At 45.2% G+C, this 21,682-nt stretch overlaps 1 protein-coding gene across 1 annotated transcript in view; it reads right to left on the reverse strand.

Moving 5' to 3' along the window:
- Window positions 1–21,682, reverse strand: part of LOC139642357 (neogenin-like) — a gene marked incomplete at its 3' end in the record, with an annotated part of 87,696 nt that overhangs the window by 25,201 nt on the left and 40,813 nt on the right. The window contains exon 2 of the mRNA XM_071517164.1: window positions 4,567–4,890. Coding sequence (XP_071373265.1) covers window positions 4,567–4,890 — 324 coding nt within the window. The remainder of the gene's footprint in view (window positions 1–4,566; window positions 4,891–21,682) is intronic.

The following is a 21,682-nucleotide window of genomic DNA, read 5'->3' on the forward strand; positions in this document are numbered from 1 at the left end:
TTTATCCTGTCAAAAACTCTTAAGCCATGTTTGGTTGACATCCATTTTACATCGTCAAAAGGTGGCTTAAGTTCAATTATTCACAATATGTAAAGATGCTAGATTAATTAATCAGCTGCATGTCCTACCAAGAACAACACAAAGGACTTTCCGTGCAATGGTGACGCAATCATCCTCTTTCAGCATTTTGAGGCTGTCATGTCTTGGGGGTGCGACGCCCCCCCAAAAACAGATTAAAATACATCAAAAACAGGATTAAAGAATCTGCCGACACCCCTAAATCCTTCAAAGGGCACCCGACTCTATCAAAGGATAAGCACACTTAAATATGAGGCAACAGACATGACACGTGAAGAGTGTGTTCATTTTTATAATTTCTACTTCTGTGGGGGAGGAGGGGGGGAATTCAGTGCAACATGATATCAAAGCAAAGTGATAAGTGGCTTTGGCTGTCTTTCTATAGCACAGTAGCCTATAGGTGAGACAGAGAGAGGAAGAAAAAAAAAGAAGAAAGAAATAGAGGGGAGAGGGCAGAGAGAAGAAGAAAGAAAGCCGGAGCAGATGGGGCAGGTACAGTTGAATAGAAAAGCGTCTCGTCCGCCTAAGCAGGGGTCAGGAATCAAACAAAACAAAGAGACTGCAAGATTGAGGTAGAGAGGGAGAGAGAGATGAAATGAGTTCTCTATTTTCTCATTTGGGGGTTTCCCTGTTGAGCGGTGGTGAGGTGGGGCTCACCTCAAACCCTCCTTAAGGAGGGGCGAGTTCAAAGAGCGCCGTGGGGCGGAGGGAGACGACCAGACAGTTGAGACGGGATCCTCATTACTCCCGTCTCGCTCTGCGTCCCGGCTATCACCACTGTATGCCGCTCTCCCTCTCTCTCTCTCCCTCTCTCTCTCTCTGCCCTATAATTTCTCTCCCCCTCCCTTTCTCCTTTTTTCCTCTCGCCGAGACTCAAACTGAATACATAAGAACATGCCCAGCTAGGCCACACGCCCCTCTCTTTCTCTCTGTCTGTGTCTGGGCATGTGTTGCTACACTATCCGACTATGCACACAGGCTAAAACACACAGAGGCAGGCTGGGCGACAAAGCGAGGGGATAGAGGGAACACATGGGAGAGGGAGAGACACCGGCTGCATTTAACATGCGCACAATAATGTGACTATTACCAGCAGTCTGAGTGAGACAAAAGTACGATTAAGCTGTTTACACTACCCTTATTTTCTGGTTTACGAGTGCTGTCTTTATAAAATACGCACAATTTTAAGTAACTAGAGTTGCTTGTCATGATGTGTGTGTCAAGAGTAACTAAACACAAATCTGTGTAAACCCTGACATCAAATGGTAAAAAGCATGCTACTGAAATTGCAGTCTGCTATTGGCTGATCTTTGGTGCCAGATGATGTTACCACCTGTTGAAGGTGACATCACCTGGCACCAAAGACCAGCCAATAGCAGATGGAAATTTCACTACCATGCATTTTACCATTAGATGTCAGGGTTTACAGAGATTTGGGTTTGGGGTTTAGTTACTCTTTAAACTGGAGTACTCCACATATGTTACTGCAATTACGCTTACTCTAAGAACATTCAATCAGAGTATGGTCCTGCTTTACTCGCATTGTTGTCTTAATCGCATTACAACAGCATTTTTTTGTGTGTGTGTAAATATGGTCACAGAGAAAAAGAAGGAAATGTAGAGAGAGAAGCAGCTTGGGAAGGCGGAGAGGTGAAGCTGAGCGGAGAGTCACGGTGGTGGCGGCGGTGCTGGAGGTGGAGGGGGGGGGGGGGGGGGGGGGGTCTCCTCTAGAAGAACAAGCCCCACGTCTCCCAGCAATCAATCCTAGATATTACCCCGGCATTTGTCCGCCACGCTCCACGCCACGCTAGCCGTCGTTACATCTGAGAGGTCACGCCCACCCCGCCCCCCGCCCCCGTTCCCTCCTGCCTGCACCATCGTTCTGGGTCTGATGGCGGCCTAATGGCCTGCTCTCTCTACGCTGCAATTAACCTCTTTATTGGCCACCTGCCAGCCAGCTGGAGATACATCATTGGCTCTGCGTGTATGTGTATGTGTGTATGTGTGTGTGTATGTGTGTAAGAAGGGCCGTAAATACAAACGCTTAATGTGCATGACATTTGCGCATGTATGACTTGTGTGTGTACAGTCGTTACTGTTTTTACGTCTGTGTGAATTTCTGAGCGCTTGTTTCAGTATATACATATGTGTGTGTGTGTGTAATAGCAGATAGATTTCACCTGCTCCCCTCTCCGAGTAGGAATTGATTGAATCTAACATCCCATCATAGTTGACCCAGGTAGATCCCACTGGCTGTGAGGCTGTTTGATAGCAGAACTCATCCTAGCATAGCAACCATACGAGTCCCTTCTGCATTAAACATGAATGCGGCTTTGCTGACAGGAATTGATGAAGCGCCAGGCAGGATTGTCTACTGTCCAGCTACGCTTGAAATGACTCGAAGACACACACACACACACACACACACACACCAGCGTCTATTCAATTCACGCATATTTGTTCACACAGACGCAGACACTCCTTTTCCGAGTCTCTATCTCTAATGCACACACACAAAAGCACGGAAACACTGATGCGTTCTGGTGAGCTGTTTGATGCTGATGTGCTGAAATGACCTTAAGGTCAGTAGATTTCCCATGGTGATGGTGAGGTCAGCCTATGTGACAGAGTAGGAACAGGCTGTGGGAGCCACACACACACAGCCAGACACTAATTATCTACTATCACCACCATCGAATTCAACACTAATAGAATTTGTGCAAAGGCTGAAAATGTCTAGAGCATGTGTTCAATTGAAATAAAATGGTGCTGTAAGTCTATTATCTGTGAGACCAAACGCATACTATGTTTTTGCAGCACCCAAACTGTTATGGAATTAATTTCAACTGACAATTCCTGCATTGACCAAAGCCCGCATGTTGCTGCAGGGGGATCAGCAATAAGACAGGCTGTACCAAGAGGAAACAAGTAAACACGTTGTCCCCCGCAAATGATGCAGGCAGCCCTTAGGCCAATCGGTAACAAGCGTCATCCCTCCAAGTTTCATCAAAAACAGAAACAAATATGTCTATGTGTATGGACTATTCTGTGTCATTCCCCATATATTGGTTATTTTCTCCTCAGAGGGAACGGATAGGTTTCGTTTTAGAATGTTCTATATAACACAAAGGGAGAAAACATTACAAATAAAAAAGTGTGCATTTTTCTCCAATAAATCGTTCAAATCAAAGAAACAAAAAACAATACAAAATCATCAGCAACTAATCCCTAAATGATAGCGTCCCCCAGGCCAATTAGTGTATTCTTTAAATGCTGAGACACTGCGGAGATGCATCATCCCTCCATGTTTTGTCAAAATCAGACCCGCGGTGTTTGAGATCTCACCTAACAGATCACGTTTAACGGACGCATACAGTACAACTACTCCTACTCTATGGGTGAGAAAGCAAGAATCTTTTCCGCCTCTCCAGGCAATATGCTAGCTCATTACCTTGCAATTTAAAAAGGTTGTGACAAGAAACACAGAATCGCAGTCAAAGACTGTAACTTCACACAGGCACTCAGTATCAGAGGGGCTTACACTCGACTATCCTATTGTCAACAAGAAGCCTCTCTCCAGCGTCTTTCTACCTGGCAGAGCAGCACTGAGGGGAAAGCACACAGTAATTGCATTCTGCTGTTCCTCTGGCTGCAAATTGAATTTCGGGGTGCGACTCGACTCCAAACACCTAATAATCCCACGCCACTTGCTGTTCCCAAACTGAACAAGGTCACATTGTAGGTCGGGCAACAAAAGAAAAAAAAAAAAACAGACCCTTTTGCACGCATTTATCCAGTGGGGGCAATGCGTGCAACATCCAGCTAGATGCCAAGGCTTATAGAAGAGAAAGTACAAATGGAAAACAATTCAAGGACAAAGAAAACAACATGGGAAAGCAACTAAAGGAGCTTTTCACATATACAGATGTTATGTGGGTGTGTATTTGCAGTGTAGGCTTGGAGTGGAAAACATTTTGAAGAGATGGTTTAAGATGGAAACCTTTTTATGTTTTCTTAAACGCCGGTTTTTATTTCTTCAAACCTGACAGTGTTCCTTAAAACAGGAGGGACGATATATAAAAGTAAAACACTTTCAAAAAAGGCTCCATCTGAAGACGTAACAAAGTTTGACAGTGTTCAGCTGTTCATTAAATGCTATTAATCAAATCTATATGTACATGAGAGGCATTTTACATACCATTCATTTTCTTTTTCTTACCTATTGCTAATACCACCTCTCACACACTTTAAACTTCCTTTAAGCAATTCCTTGGTCTGAGGTTTTTGACAATAATGAAAAATCTAAACCAACTCTAACTCAAAGCACTAAATTTGTCATTCCAAACAAGTTCACAATGTTGACATGCTCCAAAAAAAAGAATCAAGGACAATTGTGATGATGTGTTTTTAACGACAAAGTTTGAGGTGTACAGGACAGCCTGAACAAAGCTAATCTATTAATGAGCCTGGTGGGTCTTGCAGTCTTACCTGCTACAGCGAGGCGTGCCGTGCGGCTGGAGATGGATCCCAGGTTGTCGATAGTGGCCACGCACTGGTAGGTGCCCTCGTCGGGCTTGTTGTGCTTGGAGTGAACCACCTGGGTGATGAGCAGCGAGCCGTCGGGCAGCACGCGTCGCCTCTCGTCCGAAATCAGGCTCATGAAGGTGCCGTCCTTCTTCCACTCGATGCGCGCCGGCACGGCTGCGTCGCTGTGCGCCGAGCAGTTGAGCAGAGCCGGGGCGCCGCGCACGGCCAGCGTGTCCTGGGGCTCCACCGTGAACCAGAAGGGGCTGAAGGGCTGCGCCGTCGTACCTGCAGGGGGACAGAGCAGAGCGGAGGAGTTAGCTCAATGTAGAAGATGTACAGCTGCAACGATCAATCGATTAGTTGTCAACTATTAAATTAATCGCCAACTATTTTGATAATCGATAAATCGGTTTGAGTTTTTACGAAAAATAAGTCAAAATTCTCTGATTCCAGCTTCTTAAATGTGAATATTTTCTGGTTTCTTTACTCCTCTATGACAGTAAACTGAATATCTTTGGGTTGTGGACAAGACAAGACATTTGAGGACGTCATCTTGGGCTTTGGGAAACACTGATCCACATTTTTCACCATTTTCTGACATTTTATAGACCAAACAACTAATCGATTAATCGAGAAAATAATCAACAGATTAATCAACAATGAAAATAATCGTTAGTTGCAGCCCTAATAAGATGTATAATGTATAAGACGGTATAACAGGATCAATGAGACCTGTACAGTGACTGGTAATAAATCAGTACGTATATGTTACATGGTACAAGTCTAAGAGCATCTGTATCTGGGCTATCAACACAGACAGAGGATGCAGCCTAGGATTACATAGGACTAGTTGCTTTTTTTTTGTTCAACCACATCATGACAAGTAACTGCAAAATCACATCTTCCAAGATGTTTGTGACTGCAACAGCACATTTTAAAACTCATTCTGTTAAATGTGCCAACGGAAAAAGCACTGATTGGCCAAAACAAGAACCTCCAAACACTGAATGAAATGTTCAAAAAGGAAAACATCTTTTTGTTCATTCTGTCTTTTCAGCCTCTGTGTTCAGTCTGTCCCCAGGCCTCCACGAGCCTTTTCATTAAGAAACCACAAGCCCCGCTGGAATTGGATGGGAGGAACTGACAAATTTAACTCAGTCTAGCCTCCCTGGCAAGAGAATATCACGTCCTGCTTTATTACAGGGAGAGAGAGCAGGGAAGGAGTTAACACTTTGGAACGTGGTTGCCATTTCCTTTTTTCTCAAGCAAAAATGGTAAAATCGCACTGACATGGATAGTGCCAAAGTCAGAGTAAGTGCAATTGCTTTGCATTTGTCCTCATCCATTATTCAAACTTTCCCACCCTAAGAGTCACACAGTGGTATTGTTTAGATAAATAACACCAATTATCAGTTCTGCTGGGATGGAGGAGAGCTAGGAAAATAATTAAGGGGGTCTGAAGGTATTTTAATAATGCAACGAATGGAGTAAAATAAGTGGCTGAATGTTAAATGCAGTTTAAAATATGCCGCTCTCTTCCAAGGAAATGGCAGGTCTCCAGAGAGGAAGAGAGCAGAAAGAGAGGAAGACAGAAAAAGAGAGAGAGGAGGGAGAGAGGAAGAGAGAGGCTACGTCTACGGTTCAGCTATTTAACTACCAGGAGGTAATTTCTCTACCTCGCGGTGCCAGGTCCCTAGTGTGAGATCCAAAGAGAGAAGCAATGTAATGTGCAGTATCCATTACAGTGGCAATATGGCTGCTTGTCCTCGCTGCAGTGAGTAAACTTGGAAGCACACACAATTATAACAATAGGCTGCAGAGAATCACTGAATTGAATACATATTTGCCACTTCCACACTGGGAAATAAATGTAAGACAACATGGTATTCCAGTTCGGCTGTTCAAGGCTGTTATTTATCCAAGCATTGACGGAGAAGACTAGACTAGGTGAGGGAGTGAGAGTGCCCTCATTCTGTCTCAGCGGCCAGTGTTGGACCTCGGCCACTCTGTCTGTCTGCAGCATCCAGGCCAGACTGATTAGCAAGGCCCTTTGCTCTAAGAAGACAATCTAGCAGCCTAATGCTATTGGCTACTGCCTTACTTAAGTCGTCTTACAGCTGCTTTCCCGGCATTGTAATAAAATAGTAAGTCTGGCAACTTTCGAAGCTGAACATGGTTTACCTGATTGGTTACTGCATGTAATGTGCAGCTGCAGGCTAGATACAGGTGGAACAAAATTAAGGGCTACCAGAGTGTCTTGGGTCTGCTGACAAAAAGGCAGCAACTTATTATTGTTTTCTTACTTGCCTTTCCCCTCACTAATTAAAAGTGCCAAGACATATTTTGTTTTGAAAACTGCCTCAGGCAGAAGGAGGATGTGAAAATCAAGCGAATGAACAGCAGTAAGGATGCTGTATATTTTTCTCCTAATACAGCACAACACAATTTCAATCATAACACTTAGCAGTAGGAGTGGTTTAAAATTCAACTGAAGCAAACGGCTGATTTCAGGAAATCTATAAATCCAGTGGCGCCATGTGTATATATTGGGCAGACTGTGACACAACACCAGCAAGCGTATTTCACTGGAAGTGTACATGACAGATGGAGAGAGACCGGCGTGGAGTAGCGGCGGGGGGAATTCGTCACTCCTGCAGGCCAGAGGCACCATGGCATGCTTAATCATCTCTGCTTTACGCTGCTGGAACAGTGTGTGTGTGGGTGGGGCAGGCCTTCCAGGCCCGAATCTGCCACTTTTCAAGCCAAAAGACTGTCTTCAGCTGCTCTCCATCTGAGGAGGAGGCTGGATGGGGCTCGGAGGTCCTGCGGCATCCTACCGGAGCCAAAAGAGTCGCCTTTAGCAGCTTTTTTCCCCATCGTAGGAGCAGTAGGGGAGGGCTTAGCCTCAGCTTTACTCGCGCCCAAAATGGCCGACCATCTGCTTTCAATTGCAGACACAACATCCACTGTCAGCAGAGCGGGGTAAGGCAGAGAGAAAAGAGGATGGGACTGGGGGTGGAGGCAGGGGGGGTGAAGTGGACGTGTTGGTAGGGTTGGTGGAGTGGGGATGGGGGTGGAGGTGGGCAGTTTGTGTTGACCTGCACTCACTCTCTTTCTCACAACACCCAACAAACCTCCACCTCCAGTCCACCTGGAGTCATTTATCTCCAAAACCTAATCCTGGATTAATAGAATTCCAATAGACAATAGATAATTAGAAATAGTCGAGGATGGGGCTGAGTTCAGCTGTGAAACTGGTCCGTTCTATTTTGAGAAAATGAGGTGTAATGGGTGAGAGCACACACTGAATTTTTAACTTCCCACTGTGTTTACACACTTCATGGGCCCCATAGGAATTAACAACAAAGCCCAAATATCAATTCAGGTTTCTGAACTTATATCATAAGCAATTTCACCAAGATAGCTAGAAGACGGAGTGCACTGTGTATAGTTCTATCCAAAAATCCAGTGTTTTTGGTTATCATTAACAGGTTAACGAGCCCAAATGCTGGAGAAAAGAACATTAAAGGCTAGCATCAGACAAAACATGAAAGAACCCCAATTCTGGCAGCCTATGAATATGAGACAAGCGAAGACGAGCTTTAAGAACACAAAAATACACTTTGTTTTGACAGGGGTTAATTAATATTTTATCAATACAGTAGACGCTTTTTCCTCAAAAGAACAAGAAGCAAAGAGACTTAGTATGACATGACGAGAGGAGACCCAGGACGCTTATGTAGGTTGGCAAAGTCTGTCCTGCCCTGCCTCTTCCTCTGAAGGAGGGAGGAAGACAGATAGACAGACAGACAGACAGGCAGGCAGGCTAAATGAGTAGGATCAAGCCTACATCCTAGCAGGGGGGCAAGGATCTCTATCTGCAACATTTAATTGACACAAAAGTAAAAAAATTCTTGTACCAACAAAAGACCAGCTTCAACTTTTCGGTCAAAGACAAGATAAAGTTTTACTCTTCGGCAACTAACAAGGTGAATTCAGTTGTGAGTTACAGGCCTGGGAAGCATCCCTAATGAATACCTACAGAAGGAGCTGCTTTCTACTGAACTATTCATTGACAGAAAACTCAACACTGCATTTCCTATCATACATCTTCAAGGTGCGGGTGAAATATCAAACCAAAACTTTGCTAAAACAGAGCAGAATGAAAAGAAAGAGATGAACTAAAATGCACTAGAACAAAGGATTCTGCCTCTTATTTAGACACAAACGTTTTTAGTCTTTTAATGCGCTCATCAATATGCATGGCTCCAGATGACTGCCTTGCACTGTTTACTAGGTAACACAAAGTAAAACAGAACAAAATTCAGCGTTGTTTTTTTTTCTTGCCATTGCAAACAAATGAGTGCCACATCTTAATGGCAAGACTTTATTGGTGCTGAAATAGTGCTGGCTTTCATTTCACAGCTGCAGAGTTAAAGAAGGAGGGCCTGTGGCTAGAGGAAGGGGGTGACAGAAACCACATTACAGTGAGGGAAGTCTAATCTATTCAGGCCTAGTGGTGTGGGAGCCCCCCGTTTGTCTTTGAAAAATAGGAACCACCGCACCGGGCAACCAGTGAGAACGAGGGAGCGGGGAGCAAGGGGCTAGAAAATGAGGTTGTCTGCTTGATAAGTATGGGCTGTTACCTCTGTCCCAAATCCACTTTGCTCAGCAGTCATAAAAGGTTTGGGAGCCCAGCTTACGGCGCTGCCCTGATATGCTCCCTAGCTCGCTCTCTCTCTCTCTCTCCCCTTCTCTCCCAGTTTCTCCCTCGCTCCCAGATGAAAGAGATAGAATGGAGATGTTGAACAAGTGCTGCATTCCCCAAACTTGAGCCTGTGTTCAAAATATGCCTTCAGAGATGTTACAGAGTTTGCAGCCAAGGTGAAGCGTGTGTGTGTGTGTGTGTTCACAGAGGAGCATCAGAATGTAGGCTGCACATTTTCAGGATCTTTTTGGTTGAAGGTTTGGCAAACTGTGAACTGTGCCTGCAGTGGATGACTCACTTCTGTGACACACATTCTGTGGCAAGGATCGATTTCTATTTCAGTAACAATCCGTCTTATGATCTTTTATTGGGGGAAAAAAAAACAGAATTGTGCGCAATTTCAATAGTAGTTTATATGGTCAATCTCACAAAGGCATGTTTAATGCCCCAGAAAAAAAGAAGGGTGGATGGGGGTCTGCTCTCCACACAAAGACTCCCTATTCTCCCCTTAGCCCAGCAGGAAGCCTCCTCCCCCATCGACCCACCATCTGAGAGCAGCCATATTGACTGGTCTCCTTATCGAGCCGCTCTTGAGACAGAGCAGACCACTCTCAAAACCAGCCGCATTTTCAACAACAGAGCCTCTCTATGGCTTGGACTAGTGGACAAGGAAATCCTGTACATGCTTAAAATAGTAAATACACTTGATATGCATTTACAGCCACTGGAAATTGGGAATTGCATTGGGAGTTCATTTTTAGCACGAGGGAATAAGATTATCACACTCTTGGCTCTGTATTTCTATCCTTTCCTTTCTTATGTTGCTTCATTGGATTCCTGAGCTGTATGACCTTGTATGGAAATACAAAGCTAGGAAGACAAAATCATTAAGAATGGAGCATGGATGAATAGAAATCTTGCAGTCAGGTAAAGATAGAACGGGAAGACACTTTTGTAATGAACAGCAGTTCCTTCTCCTCCTCTGCTGCCTCTCAGGTCTTTCCATCTCTCCACTGTTAGTCCTTCCACCCTCAGTGTCAGACTCTCCTAACTGGGACTGATGGAAACGGCCGTCTCTGCCTCCCTATCCCCCCACTCTCCTCCGAGTCTTTGCACTTCCATTGTGTCTGCATCTTTTTCTCTCTCCCTCTGCAGACTCGCCTTCATCTTTCCATCTCTCCAACTCCGTTTTTAAGCCCATCTGTCACCGGGAAATGCATCAGGGACTTAACAGTTATGTTGGAGACCTAACTTAGAGTGGAGCGGAGGTGGGGTGTCTTTTAGAACAGGAGAAAGTGCTGAAGCTAACTTGCTTTATTAGAGGTCTCCATAAAAAACATAAAAGGTGTCCTTTCCTAATCAAAAGACCACCACATGGTTCCCGTCAAGGACTGGAGTGGTTGCAACTTGAGGTGGCTGAAGTGGCTTGCAACAAGCCAGGAACAAAATGCTTGGCATAGATATTGAGAAAGCAAGAGCTTTGTTGGTTACTGAGCTTGACATTGATGTACTTGAGTTGAAATGAGTCGAAGAAGAAAAAGTTTGAGTAGAAACACCCGTTTACCTTTGAAGTGATAAAGAGGCAGGGTGAGAGGGGCAGAATTATTTAGATAGATCAGAGTTTTCAGCGCAGCAGTCCACAACACCACACTGTGAACATATAAACTCTCCCTTAAAATGAGAGCAGAGGCCTGAGAACTGTCAATGTTCACACATCTAAGCAAAGACAAAGTCCCAGCGCTGGAAGGTGAATATTTACTCTGGGCGAAAGGTCACAGTGACAAACAGAAGACAGGGAGCAGCGTGGAGGGACATGAAATGAATCTCCATTGTTGTTTATAGAGTACAACACTCTTTTTTCCTATCTGTGACAGAATTTTCTCAGGAGTTACAGTGTGCAGCTCAAGTGTCCTCTCTGAGCGCTGATGCCAGGAGCGACGCCTGGCATGGGGGGGGGGGGGGCTCGGGGAATGCCACAACCCGCTGACATCGGGATTCTCCACGTTCCCCACAGCCGTCGATGAAATGAGGGGTTGAGGCCAAGCCATGAAGGGATGGACAAAATGATTGGTATACCCAGCTCACACTGGCCCTCCTGTAATGGCACCCGCTCAACTGGCAGATTAAAAAGGAGGAAAGGATCCAATTTTCTCAGCTCACAGTTCTCTGTCATCCTGTCCGCTCGCTGCCATTGTAAACCTCTGGAGCCCCGGAGAAAACATGACAGGGTCGCAACCGGGGCCGGGTCACCGCAACTACATCGGCTTTGCTTGCACTGAACGCTGCCAAAAAATGTCATTCTAATGAACTCTTTTTAATCAGATGAAGAAATAGATCCATCTCAAATGATCCGCCGCTTAATAGGATTAGCAACTGCTCTGAGCACAAGAATCCGGCAAAATATCAAATTTAAATGACCATGTCCAATATGCAGCCACTGACTGATCGAGTTTTATTCTGGTCCTGTGTTATGATGTCTTAACACATTGCAGTCAATAACATTGGCATGCAGTAGTATACCATACAGAAGTAATTAATGAGTACCCCCCCCCCCCCCCCCCTCCCTCCCCTCCCTCCCCCCTTCTCCAACATACACTCACTTCCTGTTTTTCCCCTTAGGTGTACCGGCTAAATCCGAGACCACCTCGGAGCCGGGACTCTCGCCGCAGCGCCCAACAGGGTTCCACTTTAAAACGGCTCAGGACAGTACAGAGTACACAATAAACCTGTCCAAGTGTAAGCTGACGCGAAAAACAGCGGGGAGGAAAACCGCTGAAGCTCGTTTCCCCCTCGGCTAAATGGACACTTAGCCGAACAGATAACCTGCCAACGCCACGCTGGGCGCAGCTCCGCCGAGGAAGCAGCGCTGCCCTACAAAGTCTAACAGCAGTAACTACTTTTTGTGCATTTTTAAAAGGTCATGACTAGGGATTCCATTTGATATAAAACTAAATATGTACTTAGAAATGCTGTTAAATGATATACAGTCCACTGCTGTACAAGCAAAGATTCAAGTCATTTTTATTTATTCGAGGACCACAATGGAAATAAGTCTTTTTGACTTTAATGTGTGTTAAATTCCTCGACAATTTTGCTATATGTGTGTGGTTGTGGCCTAAGGGATATCAAACTTATGTATTTTGTAGAGTCTGTCAAATAAAATCAATCAATTCAAGTCATTTTTCTCAGTTTCCCTGTTCATGTAGTTGCTGTCCTGGAGGGTAGAATGGGAAAAGTCGAACCATGTATTTTACATGAAGCATTATCAGCGGGTGTCAGTTGTTGGTACAGGAAGATGAACACAAGTCTATCACTGCTGGGGAAAGGAGCTGCCCCTTGGCTATAGGAAAGATCCCATCAGGAGCAAATAAAGGAAGTGAGAGATACCACAATGTGCTAACAACAGCACTGACTAGTGTGTATTTAACTGTGCAGATAGGTGGACAGACAAAACTAGGCGGGAAATGACAGAAGACAATTGTGTGCGAAAGGAAGACGCAGATTCCAACAGACGAGTGTGTGTTTGAGAGAGAAAGAGCTGCAGGCAGGATTAGGTGGACATGGAAACCTCTCTCTCACCTCCGCCGGATGTGATAATTAACCAACGCTGATTGAGGCTCGCATTCTCCCTCTGTTATCAACGTCCCTACAGGCCCGGTGCTGAAGGCTTGGCCCGCTGAGACGACAACAACACACAGGCAAGCGCACTGCGAGAGCCGGTTTGGAGAACGCAGGAGGGTACGGCGTGAGGGAATGTCAAAGACGTCGCCTCGCGGAGAGTAATTGGGAAGCAAAATAGCAAGAAACAGCATGTTTCTTTAGGCTAAGTGGGCACCAACAGAGAGAGGCGGCAGTCAGACTAAAGGTTAAAACCATCATTTAATGTCAGCATTTCAGATTTAGGCTAACCTTTTTTTTGCTATTAGAGGAAACCTTATGTTACTAAAACCTCGCAGACGCCATTATCTGCTATTCTCGAGTAAAATGCTTTTTAAAGTGAACTCTGGTGCAAGCTATCAGATCTAGAGAAAAACGACACACTTTAAACACTGCTAGGCAAATGCTGCTATTCAGGTGCAACCTTTCGACTTTTAAAAAATTCAGATGAAAAGTAGCCACAAAAGAGGAGGAAGAAAAGTGGAAATGCACATCTACTTTTTGACCCTCAAGACAATATAGCGTCATCTGAATATAACAGACTGTGTGAGGAGAATAATTTGGAAAGCTGACAAGATCAGAGAGTACTACATTATGCTGAGCTGCAGAGCAGGTAGTAGTACAAATAACAATGTGTGAATGAGTCTAATAGAATAAGTTGGAAACCTTTGAAAGTCAACACACTGCTAACGGAAAAGAGTGATCCTATCAACAATATACAGTAATTAAAATCCATTTGCGTGAAGGGATAACACTAATTACCTCTGAGAATTGGGGGGGAAATGGAAAAGTGGAAATAATGCCCGAGTTCCTTTTACACCTTGTGATTTCGGAACATTTTAGTCAGCCATGAGGGGTCGAGTTATCTGATACAGTCGTCAAATCAGCGAGCGCTGTGCAAACTTTGCCAGGAAGTAGTCTACACACTGGGCAGATTGAGCAGAGTTCCTCCTTTCCCCATGAACAACAAAAGATGAGATAGTCATCTGAGACAGGAAAGCACATTCATCTTGCCGCCCCCCCACCTCCATCCCATCCCCACTAACCCCCGATACTAAAGAAAATCATGTGGCTGTAATGAGATATCCTATGGATTTTTTAATGAAACACAATATTGCATTCTCTTGCCCCTGGTTTTCTGCAATCACACTCACTCACACACACAAACACACACACACAGAGGAAAGAAAATCAATATAATCCAGTATGCCTTGCAAAGTCAAACACCCAGCAATTTATCAGCATTGGATTTCAAAGTCTGGGTCTCTGCCAATTTTGTTCTTCTCTGCTGTCATTTTGCATACTATGTTTTTGGTACTTTTTGCCACATGAGAAAGGAATGGGAAGCGTTACCTATAATTCCCCACAGAGGATGGTACCAGTCAGTTTCAGCATCTGGTATGAAGAGCCGGAGAGGGAAGTGGGCGTGCTTAGTGCAGCGTACCTCAGACCAGTCTGCCAGAGGTCACTTCATTTCATTTGATCTCAGCCAGTGCCTCTGGCTCCTTTGAGCGGTCAAGTGTGGCCAATCAGCCTCTGATAACAAGCATGATGCCAATTACTGGCCCCAGACACAAAAACATTTCAAACTATCTCAATTTCTCCCCTTGTTAAGATAAACATCAGCGTGCAAATTCTGTTAATTACTACAAGTTAGAAAGAAAGCTGAGTCACAGTCCTCCCCTTTCAAAGTCTTAATGAACATTTACAGAGTAATTACAATACCTTGATTAAGTCTGAGATACAGAAAGCATTACACTGACCAATTATTGTCACCAACAAAAGGAAATGAGACTATGCTAAGGCTGAACTGATTAGTGTACCAAAATGACTCAACTGATTTTACTGTGCAAAGTAAACAACTTCAAATCCCCCGGCCAAGTCTTTATATATAGTAGTCTTAGTCCTCTTAGTCCTCTGTCTTGCAAATGATCCCACAACACAGTTTCCTTCTCGATAATAATCCACATCTACCTTTAACCTAGCCTGCAACTACAATATGCCTTCTGTCGAAAACAAATATATATCTATATGCAGGATTTTTAATCCATTTCTCTTTTTTGTTCCTCCCGGAGTGAGGGGTTTGGGGCTTCAAAGTGGCTGGTGAGGAGGTGCTGTTAGCGGGCTGCTGATAAAAGAGCAGCCAGTTGCTGCGTGTTCACAGCGATTTGGAGGAAACCATTTAACATTGGAGCACAGGAGATCAAAGGCTTCCAGCCAACACTGGGGGGAGACTCGATTACTAATTTACTCGAAACCGGATGCTACCCTTCCAAAAAAAACAAAAAAAAAACTTAAAATAACTCTGGACAAAATATCCAGGGCGGCTTACAGAAGGAGGGGGGACAGCAGGAGGGACTGCTATATAAAGACAGTGCAGTAATAATAGTGGAGTTAAGTGTGGTTACAGGGGTTAAGTGTTTGCACCAGGGGCATAGTTGGATTACAAAATGAAGAGGCTGTATGAGGCATAAGGGAAGGCCCCTCGGATATTACTGTAGTGTACAACAGACTGGCACGCTCCCTTTGAGGTTCTGAAAGCACTCATATTTTTCTGGAGAAAATCACTTTATCTGTAGCAAGTGGGCCTTGCTCCCACTTCTGGCCTGCAGGCTTAAACCAATTCCCCAATCTTTCCACTGATGTTTCGTAATCTACAGCAAATATATTATTGACCAACACTCAGACACTGCGCAGCAGGTTGTCCTGGTGGCAAAGTAAGCCAAATCTCATACCAAGTATTTGCCATGTTGATTTTGTTTCCAGTTCTGTGTTTGAATGCCTCCTCCCTCTCTCTCTCTCTCTGCTCCATATTTCCTGTCACTCTCCACTGGATACTGCCTAGCAAAGCAGAAATGCCATTACAAATGATATTGGGGGGAAAAAAGAATACTGTCCACTAACTGCATTCAATACATCCATGGGTGAACTACCTGACCTCTCCGCCCAGCCATAGAAGTGACCCGACGTACCAATTATTTGCGATCTGTTCAAAAAGGCCTTTTGAAACCGGGGGGACTTGACGCTGTGCCCTTTGCCAGAAAGTCTGTGCTGAAGTGACAGGGGTTGAGTGAGTGTGTAAAGTCCTGCTAGGCTGCAGAGATAAGCGCGCCTGAATCTGAGCGAAGAGCAGCATCATTAGTGGGGAGTTATTTGCGCTGATGCTATCTCCTTCCCCCCTTCTCTCTCATTCCACCAGGGCGGCCTGCTATGCCATTCCTCCAGCCGGCCTGGCATTTCGTACATTCGTTTCATACAGCTTCCCCACTTCCGTTCAACCATTACACCTCTTTGTCTGCACCTTTGTTCCACTGCAACCGTCTTTTCTCCTCTTCGCGCTACGCCACCGAGCGTGAGGCCTGCGCCGGTCTCTCAGGGTGTAACTACAACAAAAGAGCGTGGAGGATGTTGTGGTGCTGGTGGCATGAATGGGAGGTGAAGTATGGCATAAATATCACCCATTAACACAGGGATGCATCGCCACACACCCACACAAAATCTGCATTCTTGGTCACAGAGACTGGGTTTGACATAAATACATGCATGTGACCTGTGTTAATACCCATTCCGCATTGCAATACGAAAGGGGCTTTCTTTCTTTTTTCCCTGCCCAACGGAGGCTGAACACTCATTACCGAGTGCGCTTATCTCTGCTCTCAGTGCTGTCGGCTCGGACAGCAGGAGCTGCCCAGGCTGTTGTGGATGCTAATGTGGATCATATTGCAGGTGAGGAAGAGGCGCAGTGTGGCAACAGACAGAGTAATGGGCTTTTTGTTGTGCAGTCAAGACATCAGGAAAAAAAGAAAATCCAGCAGGACACGGCAAGGTGAACGTCACTCACAGTGTGTTTGTGTGCATCTCAAACAGAAGGAAACAATGTCTCATTTGTTTACACAGAGAATTATGGCTCTGTGGCCTCTATCAGTCTGGCTTAGATAAGAGCTGAATGAAAAAGGGCCTCATGTCCCAGCAGCCACAAAAGGACAGAGTGACTCAATCACAATGAGTATCATTTCTCAATGTCCACTCATGTTTGCAACATTAAAAGGAACATATATAATACTTGGACCAAGGAGTTATTCATAATATACATCTAATTTTCCATTTGAAATGTTTTAGATGATGTGATATTATAAAGGCAATACCAATAGTAACAGGCTGTTCTAACGGCACTTTATGGCTTGGCAGATTGCATTGAAAGACTGTGTAGCGATGGGTGTAAGTAGAAACGTGTTGTGCTTAGGTCACCCATCTTATAATCACCAGCTCACTGTTCCTTGGGTTGAGTGAGCATCGGTTTTGTCATGTTGCCAAGTCAACTAGTTTAGCTAACTAGCTGCAACAGCGGCAGATGTGTTTACAGTGTGAGGATTGGATACTGCGTTACTAATCTTCTCAGCGATGGCCTCATTTGTGTACAGTAATTACACCACATTATCAGAATTAATTTGGCAATGTTAAACCGACGTAACAATGCTATCTGTGTAATTGTTGATGCGTCTCTGAGTTAGCGAGTTAGATAAATGAATCCCATTTCCTGTATTTCCTGTGACTGTGTCTTAGCCCCATTGTGTGAGGTGATCAAGAGTGTGTATGTGTGTGTGTGTGTGTGTGTGTGTGTGTGTGTGTGTGTGTGTGTGTGTGACTGTCCAACCACAGAGCTAGAGATTTAGCTCATGAAAGGGAATTCCACCCCCCTTCGGCCCCCCCTCCACCCCCCCCCCCCTATCTCTGCGTCTCCATCTAGCTGCCTCTCTCACAACAAAAACACAGGAAGCAGAGACCTTGGGCACTTGACACTGACGTGATTTGATCAGAGCGGGCTGAAATTCTCTCTTATCTGTCAGCCAAGGTGTGTAAACAGCCGACCACTGGATATGACCAGTATATGTGCGAGTGTTTACGGGATATCATAAGCAAGCTGTTTGCAGAGTAATCTTTATCCCGCTGGTCCGAGTTACCCTCTCCACCCTCCCCACCCCCCCCACCGCTTCTGAGGCAAATTGCATTACCAGTAGGGCTTGGGTGAAGTTTCATCACTATTGGCTCAACTATTTGCGGCAAATCTCCTTACTGGCCTACATATTAAGCTCGCTTATCAATCATATCAGTGAGGCACGTATCAAAAGAGCATCAATAAAAGATGAGAGGATTATGTATTTAATATGCTACATATAGCTTACGTGGTATGGTGGTCATAAATAATTCACTGGTGAGGTATTAGATAGGGGCCTCGGTGTTTCGCTGAAGCAACATTTCTCTGTCATGTTGAGTGTCACTCGACGGTCTTCTCCCAAATGGAAATTGCGCGTCGATATCGGCTGCTGAAAACTTTATCAAGTGCGGGCTTTGAAGTCATGATGAATTGTGTGTGTGTTCACCTGGAGGTGTTGACAATACCCACGCAGGGCTTTCCACCTACAACACAGCCAGCGCCAAACAAGGGAATAAACACCAGGCAGTGTTTCTGAATGATTTCCTCCCTATACCCCTGATGTATAATGAGGTATGGTTGTGTGAATGTGTGTGTGTGTGTGTGTGTGTGTGTGTGTGTGTGTGGTCACGAGTGGGTCTGCGCGTGTGTATGCACGTCGGAGCCAAGCCGAGCCAAGCCAGTGAGTAAATAACTGGCTGAGTGGCAGCAACTGATGAGCAGTAATGATTTGTGTGCAGTGCAGTCTTTCCCCCTGAGGGCTCCATGCATCTCCCAAACCCCCCCCCCAGCCCCCCCTCCCCTCCACAGCCCCCCCACCCACCACCCCAAGCTGAGAGCTGCAACCGGAGGGGCACTCTGGCCCTGAACCCATCTAATCCCCAACACAAGCCTATTTATATGGACCCTGTGTGGGAGTGTGTGTGTGTGTATGACTGTGTGTGTTTTCATGGAGCATGCAGCAGCACTCCCATGAATGTATAAATATACAAGTAGCTGCTGTCCCCAATCTGCTGTGTGTGTGTGTGTGTATGTATGTGTGTATGTGTCTGTGTGCGTGTGCATGTGTGTGTCTCTGTGTGTAGGCTAGGCTGACAGAGGTTAAACAGAGAACACCCCTATTGGGACTTATTTATTTCAGTCATGCAGATTAGCCATTAGCAAAAACAACTGACACTACAAAGAAACCGTACAACTAAAAAGATAATAGTGGGAAGTATAATGCGGCTAAATTTGCGGTAAATTTCAGCCAAAGCTGGTGAGAAAAATGTAGGCTGCGATGCAATATTAAACACAGAGAGTCACTTTACATCCGGACTTAAGTCTCTTCCAGCCTAATCTTTCCTGATCAAACAATTTACCTTCCTTGCCGGCCAGGGGAAGCGGTGCCAATGCCAGACTTCAAGCTCTTGGAAAACAAAAATACTATTAGTCACCACAAATAGTTTTCATATTTAATGGCCTCTCAACTAGAGTGCTCCTCGCTGGGCTCCCCTGTCCCCTCCATCACGTCTGAGTGTTTGGTTAAATTATTAATGCTGCCCTTGCAGGCTGCAGGTTAGCCAGAAGCCAGGGTGGGAGTATGTAGTGCGCAGAGGCCACTTCAGCCCTTGTTTACATGCTTGTGGGGATTGTGATTGAGTGCTCACCTGCTACTAGCCCACAGTGATGTCAGTTACGCTAACATGGTTGCTATGGATTTACTTGTACACCCAAAGCATGCACATTTAATACACATACATGCGTTGTATACAAACACGATGCATATATTCACACGCGGCGTGCGCCCAGGTGGATTGGAAATTCATGGGCATGGCTCGCAAAGGTTCTGTGATTAAACCAACCGCTGCCGGAAAGCTGGAAGTGCGCGTGCTGAGACCAGCTGTGGTGCAGCGATACCAAGAGCGGTCTGCCCGGTGGAATTAGCTCAGAACACAGAGCATAATTATCTTCACTGGCAGGTAACAGCTTCACTCTGCGCTGCAGGTTTGGGCTACTCAGACAAAAGTAAATCAACAGCTGTGGTTCAGGAGGAATGAGGTGATGGAAAAGGTAGCAACTGTCTACTACCGATGCATGCCAGCACACTTGTATTTACAGCTAGATTTGGGTGATTACACTTTGTCGAACCAGAGTTAGAGAATCTTTGTCTGGAAATGCATCCAGGTTCTTCTCAAGTCATCTCTCAAACCTCACACAGGCCGACAGCTCAGCTAAGGCCTTCGCTGGGCATGGATAGATCACTCCGCTCAGCTCAAACACAGGGTTTCACTGAAAGTTTATCAAACTAAAAACACATTTTACCACTTTTGGAGCAGTCTGCCTTATATTGTGGCTATGAGACAGTTCACATAATTATTTAAAAAAAGGCAGCATATTGATGTTTATCCATCAACGCAAGTTGAAATAGTCCTTTGAGGTGGGACAAAAGAGTCATTCCTTGCCTTCTCCAGGCAGGCAAGAGCTCCATGCAGCACACATAAAGAAAGAAGTGAATGTCAGGGCAGTGGAAAAAGGGATTTTAATGGCTTCATTTGACTCTTGACAGGACTCTGGGTTGACTCCAGCTCTGCCTTTGATGGGTGGTAGGCATCCAGGGGGCACCTTTGTTCAAGCGCTCAAGCTCTGGCGCTATAGAGAAAAGTGAAACTATGACAGAGTAATTTGGCAAAGGGGGGTGGTGTGTATGTGTATGTGTGGGAGGGGGGTGGGTAGGGGGGTGGCATGGGGACTACTTTTATCCACATCCATTTGGTTTCCTGTCATGAGCACAGACAGCACAAAGGGATGGGATGGAAGACCCGCTCTGACGGGGGATTATGGTAATGGGCACCTGAGCAAAACCGAGCAAAGCTAGCAAAATCATTGCTGTTACCCCACATACAAACCCGATTACAACAACATGCACAAGATCGAAAACAGGCAAAAAAAAACAAAAACAAAAACAAATATTCACAAAAATCACCTGGAGGCATGGAGCGCTTGTTTTCAGTTTCCCATTCTTTTCAACTGCCTTAGAGCGCACCACGTTTTCCGTCATTTGAACCTGTTTGTACATGCCTGTGGGACTGGGATAATTAGCTCTGACGCTAAATCTATTTTAAGGACCAGCCAAAGCGCTGGAAACTGTGCACCACCACTGCTTAATACTGTACATGAAAAGCCTGAATGAATGATGAATCCATCCATTAGCGCGGGGCTTCTGGAGTGATACAATAAGACTACGCTCTGTTCTCTCTCCTTTTCTTTCTAGCTTTGCGGGGAGGGGGAGGAGCGGCTGTCGTGTTGAAAGGTGGGGGTGATAATTGGTCTTGGCTCTTTTGATGTGCAGACGACGCCATAATCCGGCCTAATCATATTAAGGGGACCCTTCTTGGCCAGCAAGGGCCATCCAGCTATAGCCAAGATATAGGCAATATGCCTTGGCTTCAATCTGAGTCTGTTGTAAGAAGTAACAAACAGCTGTCATTCTATTTGGCTGTGATTAAACAAAATGGCCTGTACACTAAGCTTGAGGTTATTGTCAATGTCCATTTCAATCAAAAATGCATTATAAGCCGGTCTGCAGTTGTCTCACCATTTCCTTCCAGCATCTATCTTTGGATTCTCACAATAATAGCCAATCAGAAAAGAACATCGATCCTAAAGGTGAAAGGCTTCATAAAAGGTTCAACGAACTAGATCAGGGAAAGCCTACAGCTTTTCTTGATCCAAGTCTTGTCATGTTAGTGGGGGACAAAGGACAAGGGGGAGGTGGGGGGGATAAGGCAGTCTGGGAC

This window comes from Centroberyx affinis, unplaced genomic scaffold (assembly GCF_046629955.1).
Source record: "Centroberyx affinis isolate AG114_WGS23_722 - 3 ecotype Tasmania unplaced genomic scaffold, CSIRO-AGI_Caff_v1 ptg000043l_1, whole genome shotgun sequence".
Taxonomy (NCBI): domain Eukaryota; kingdom Metazoa; phylum Chordata; class Actinopteri; order Beryciformes; family Berycidae; genus Centroberyx; species Centroberyx affinis.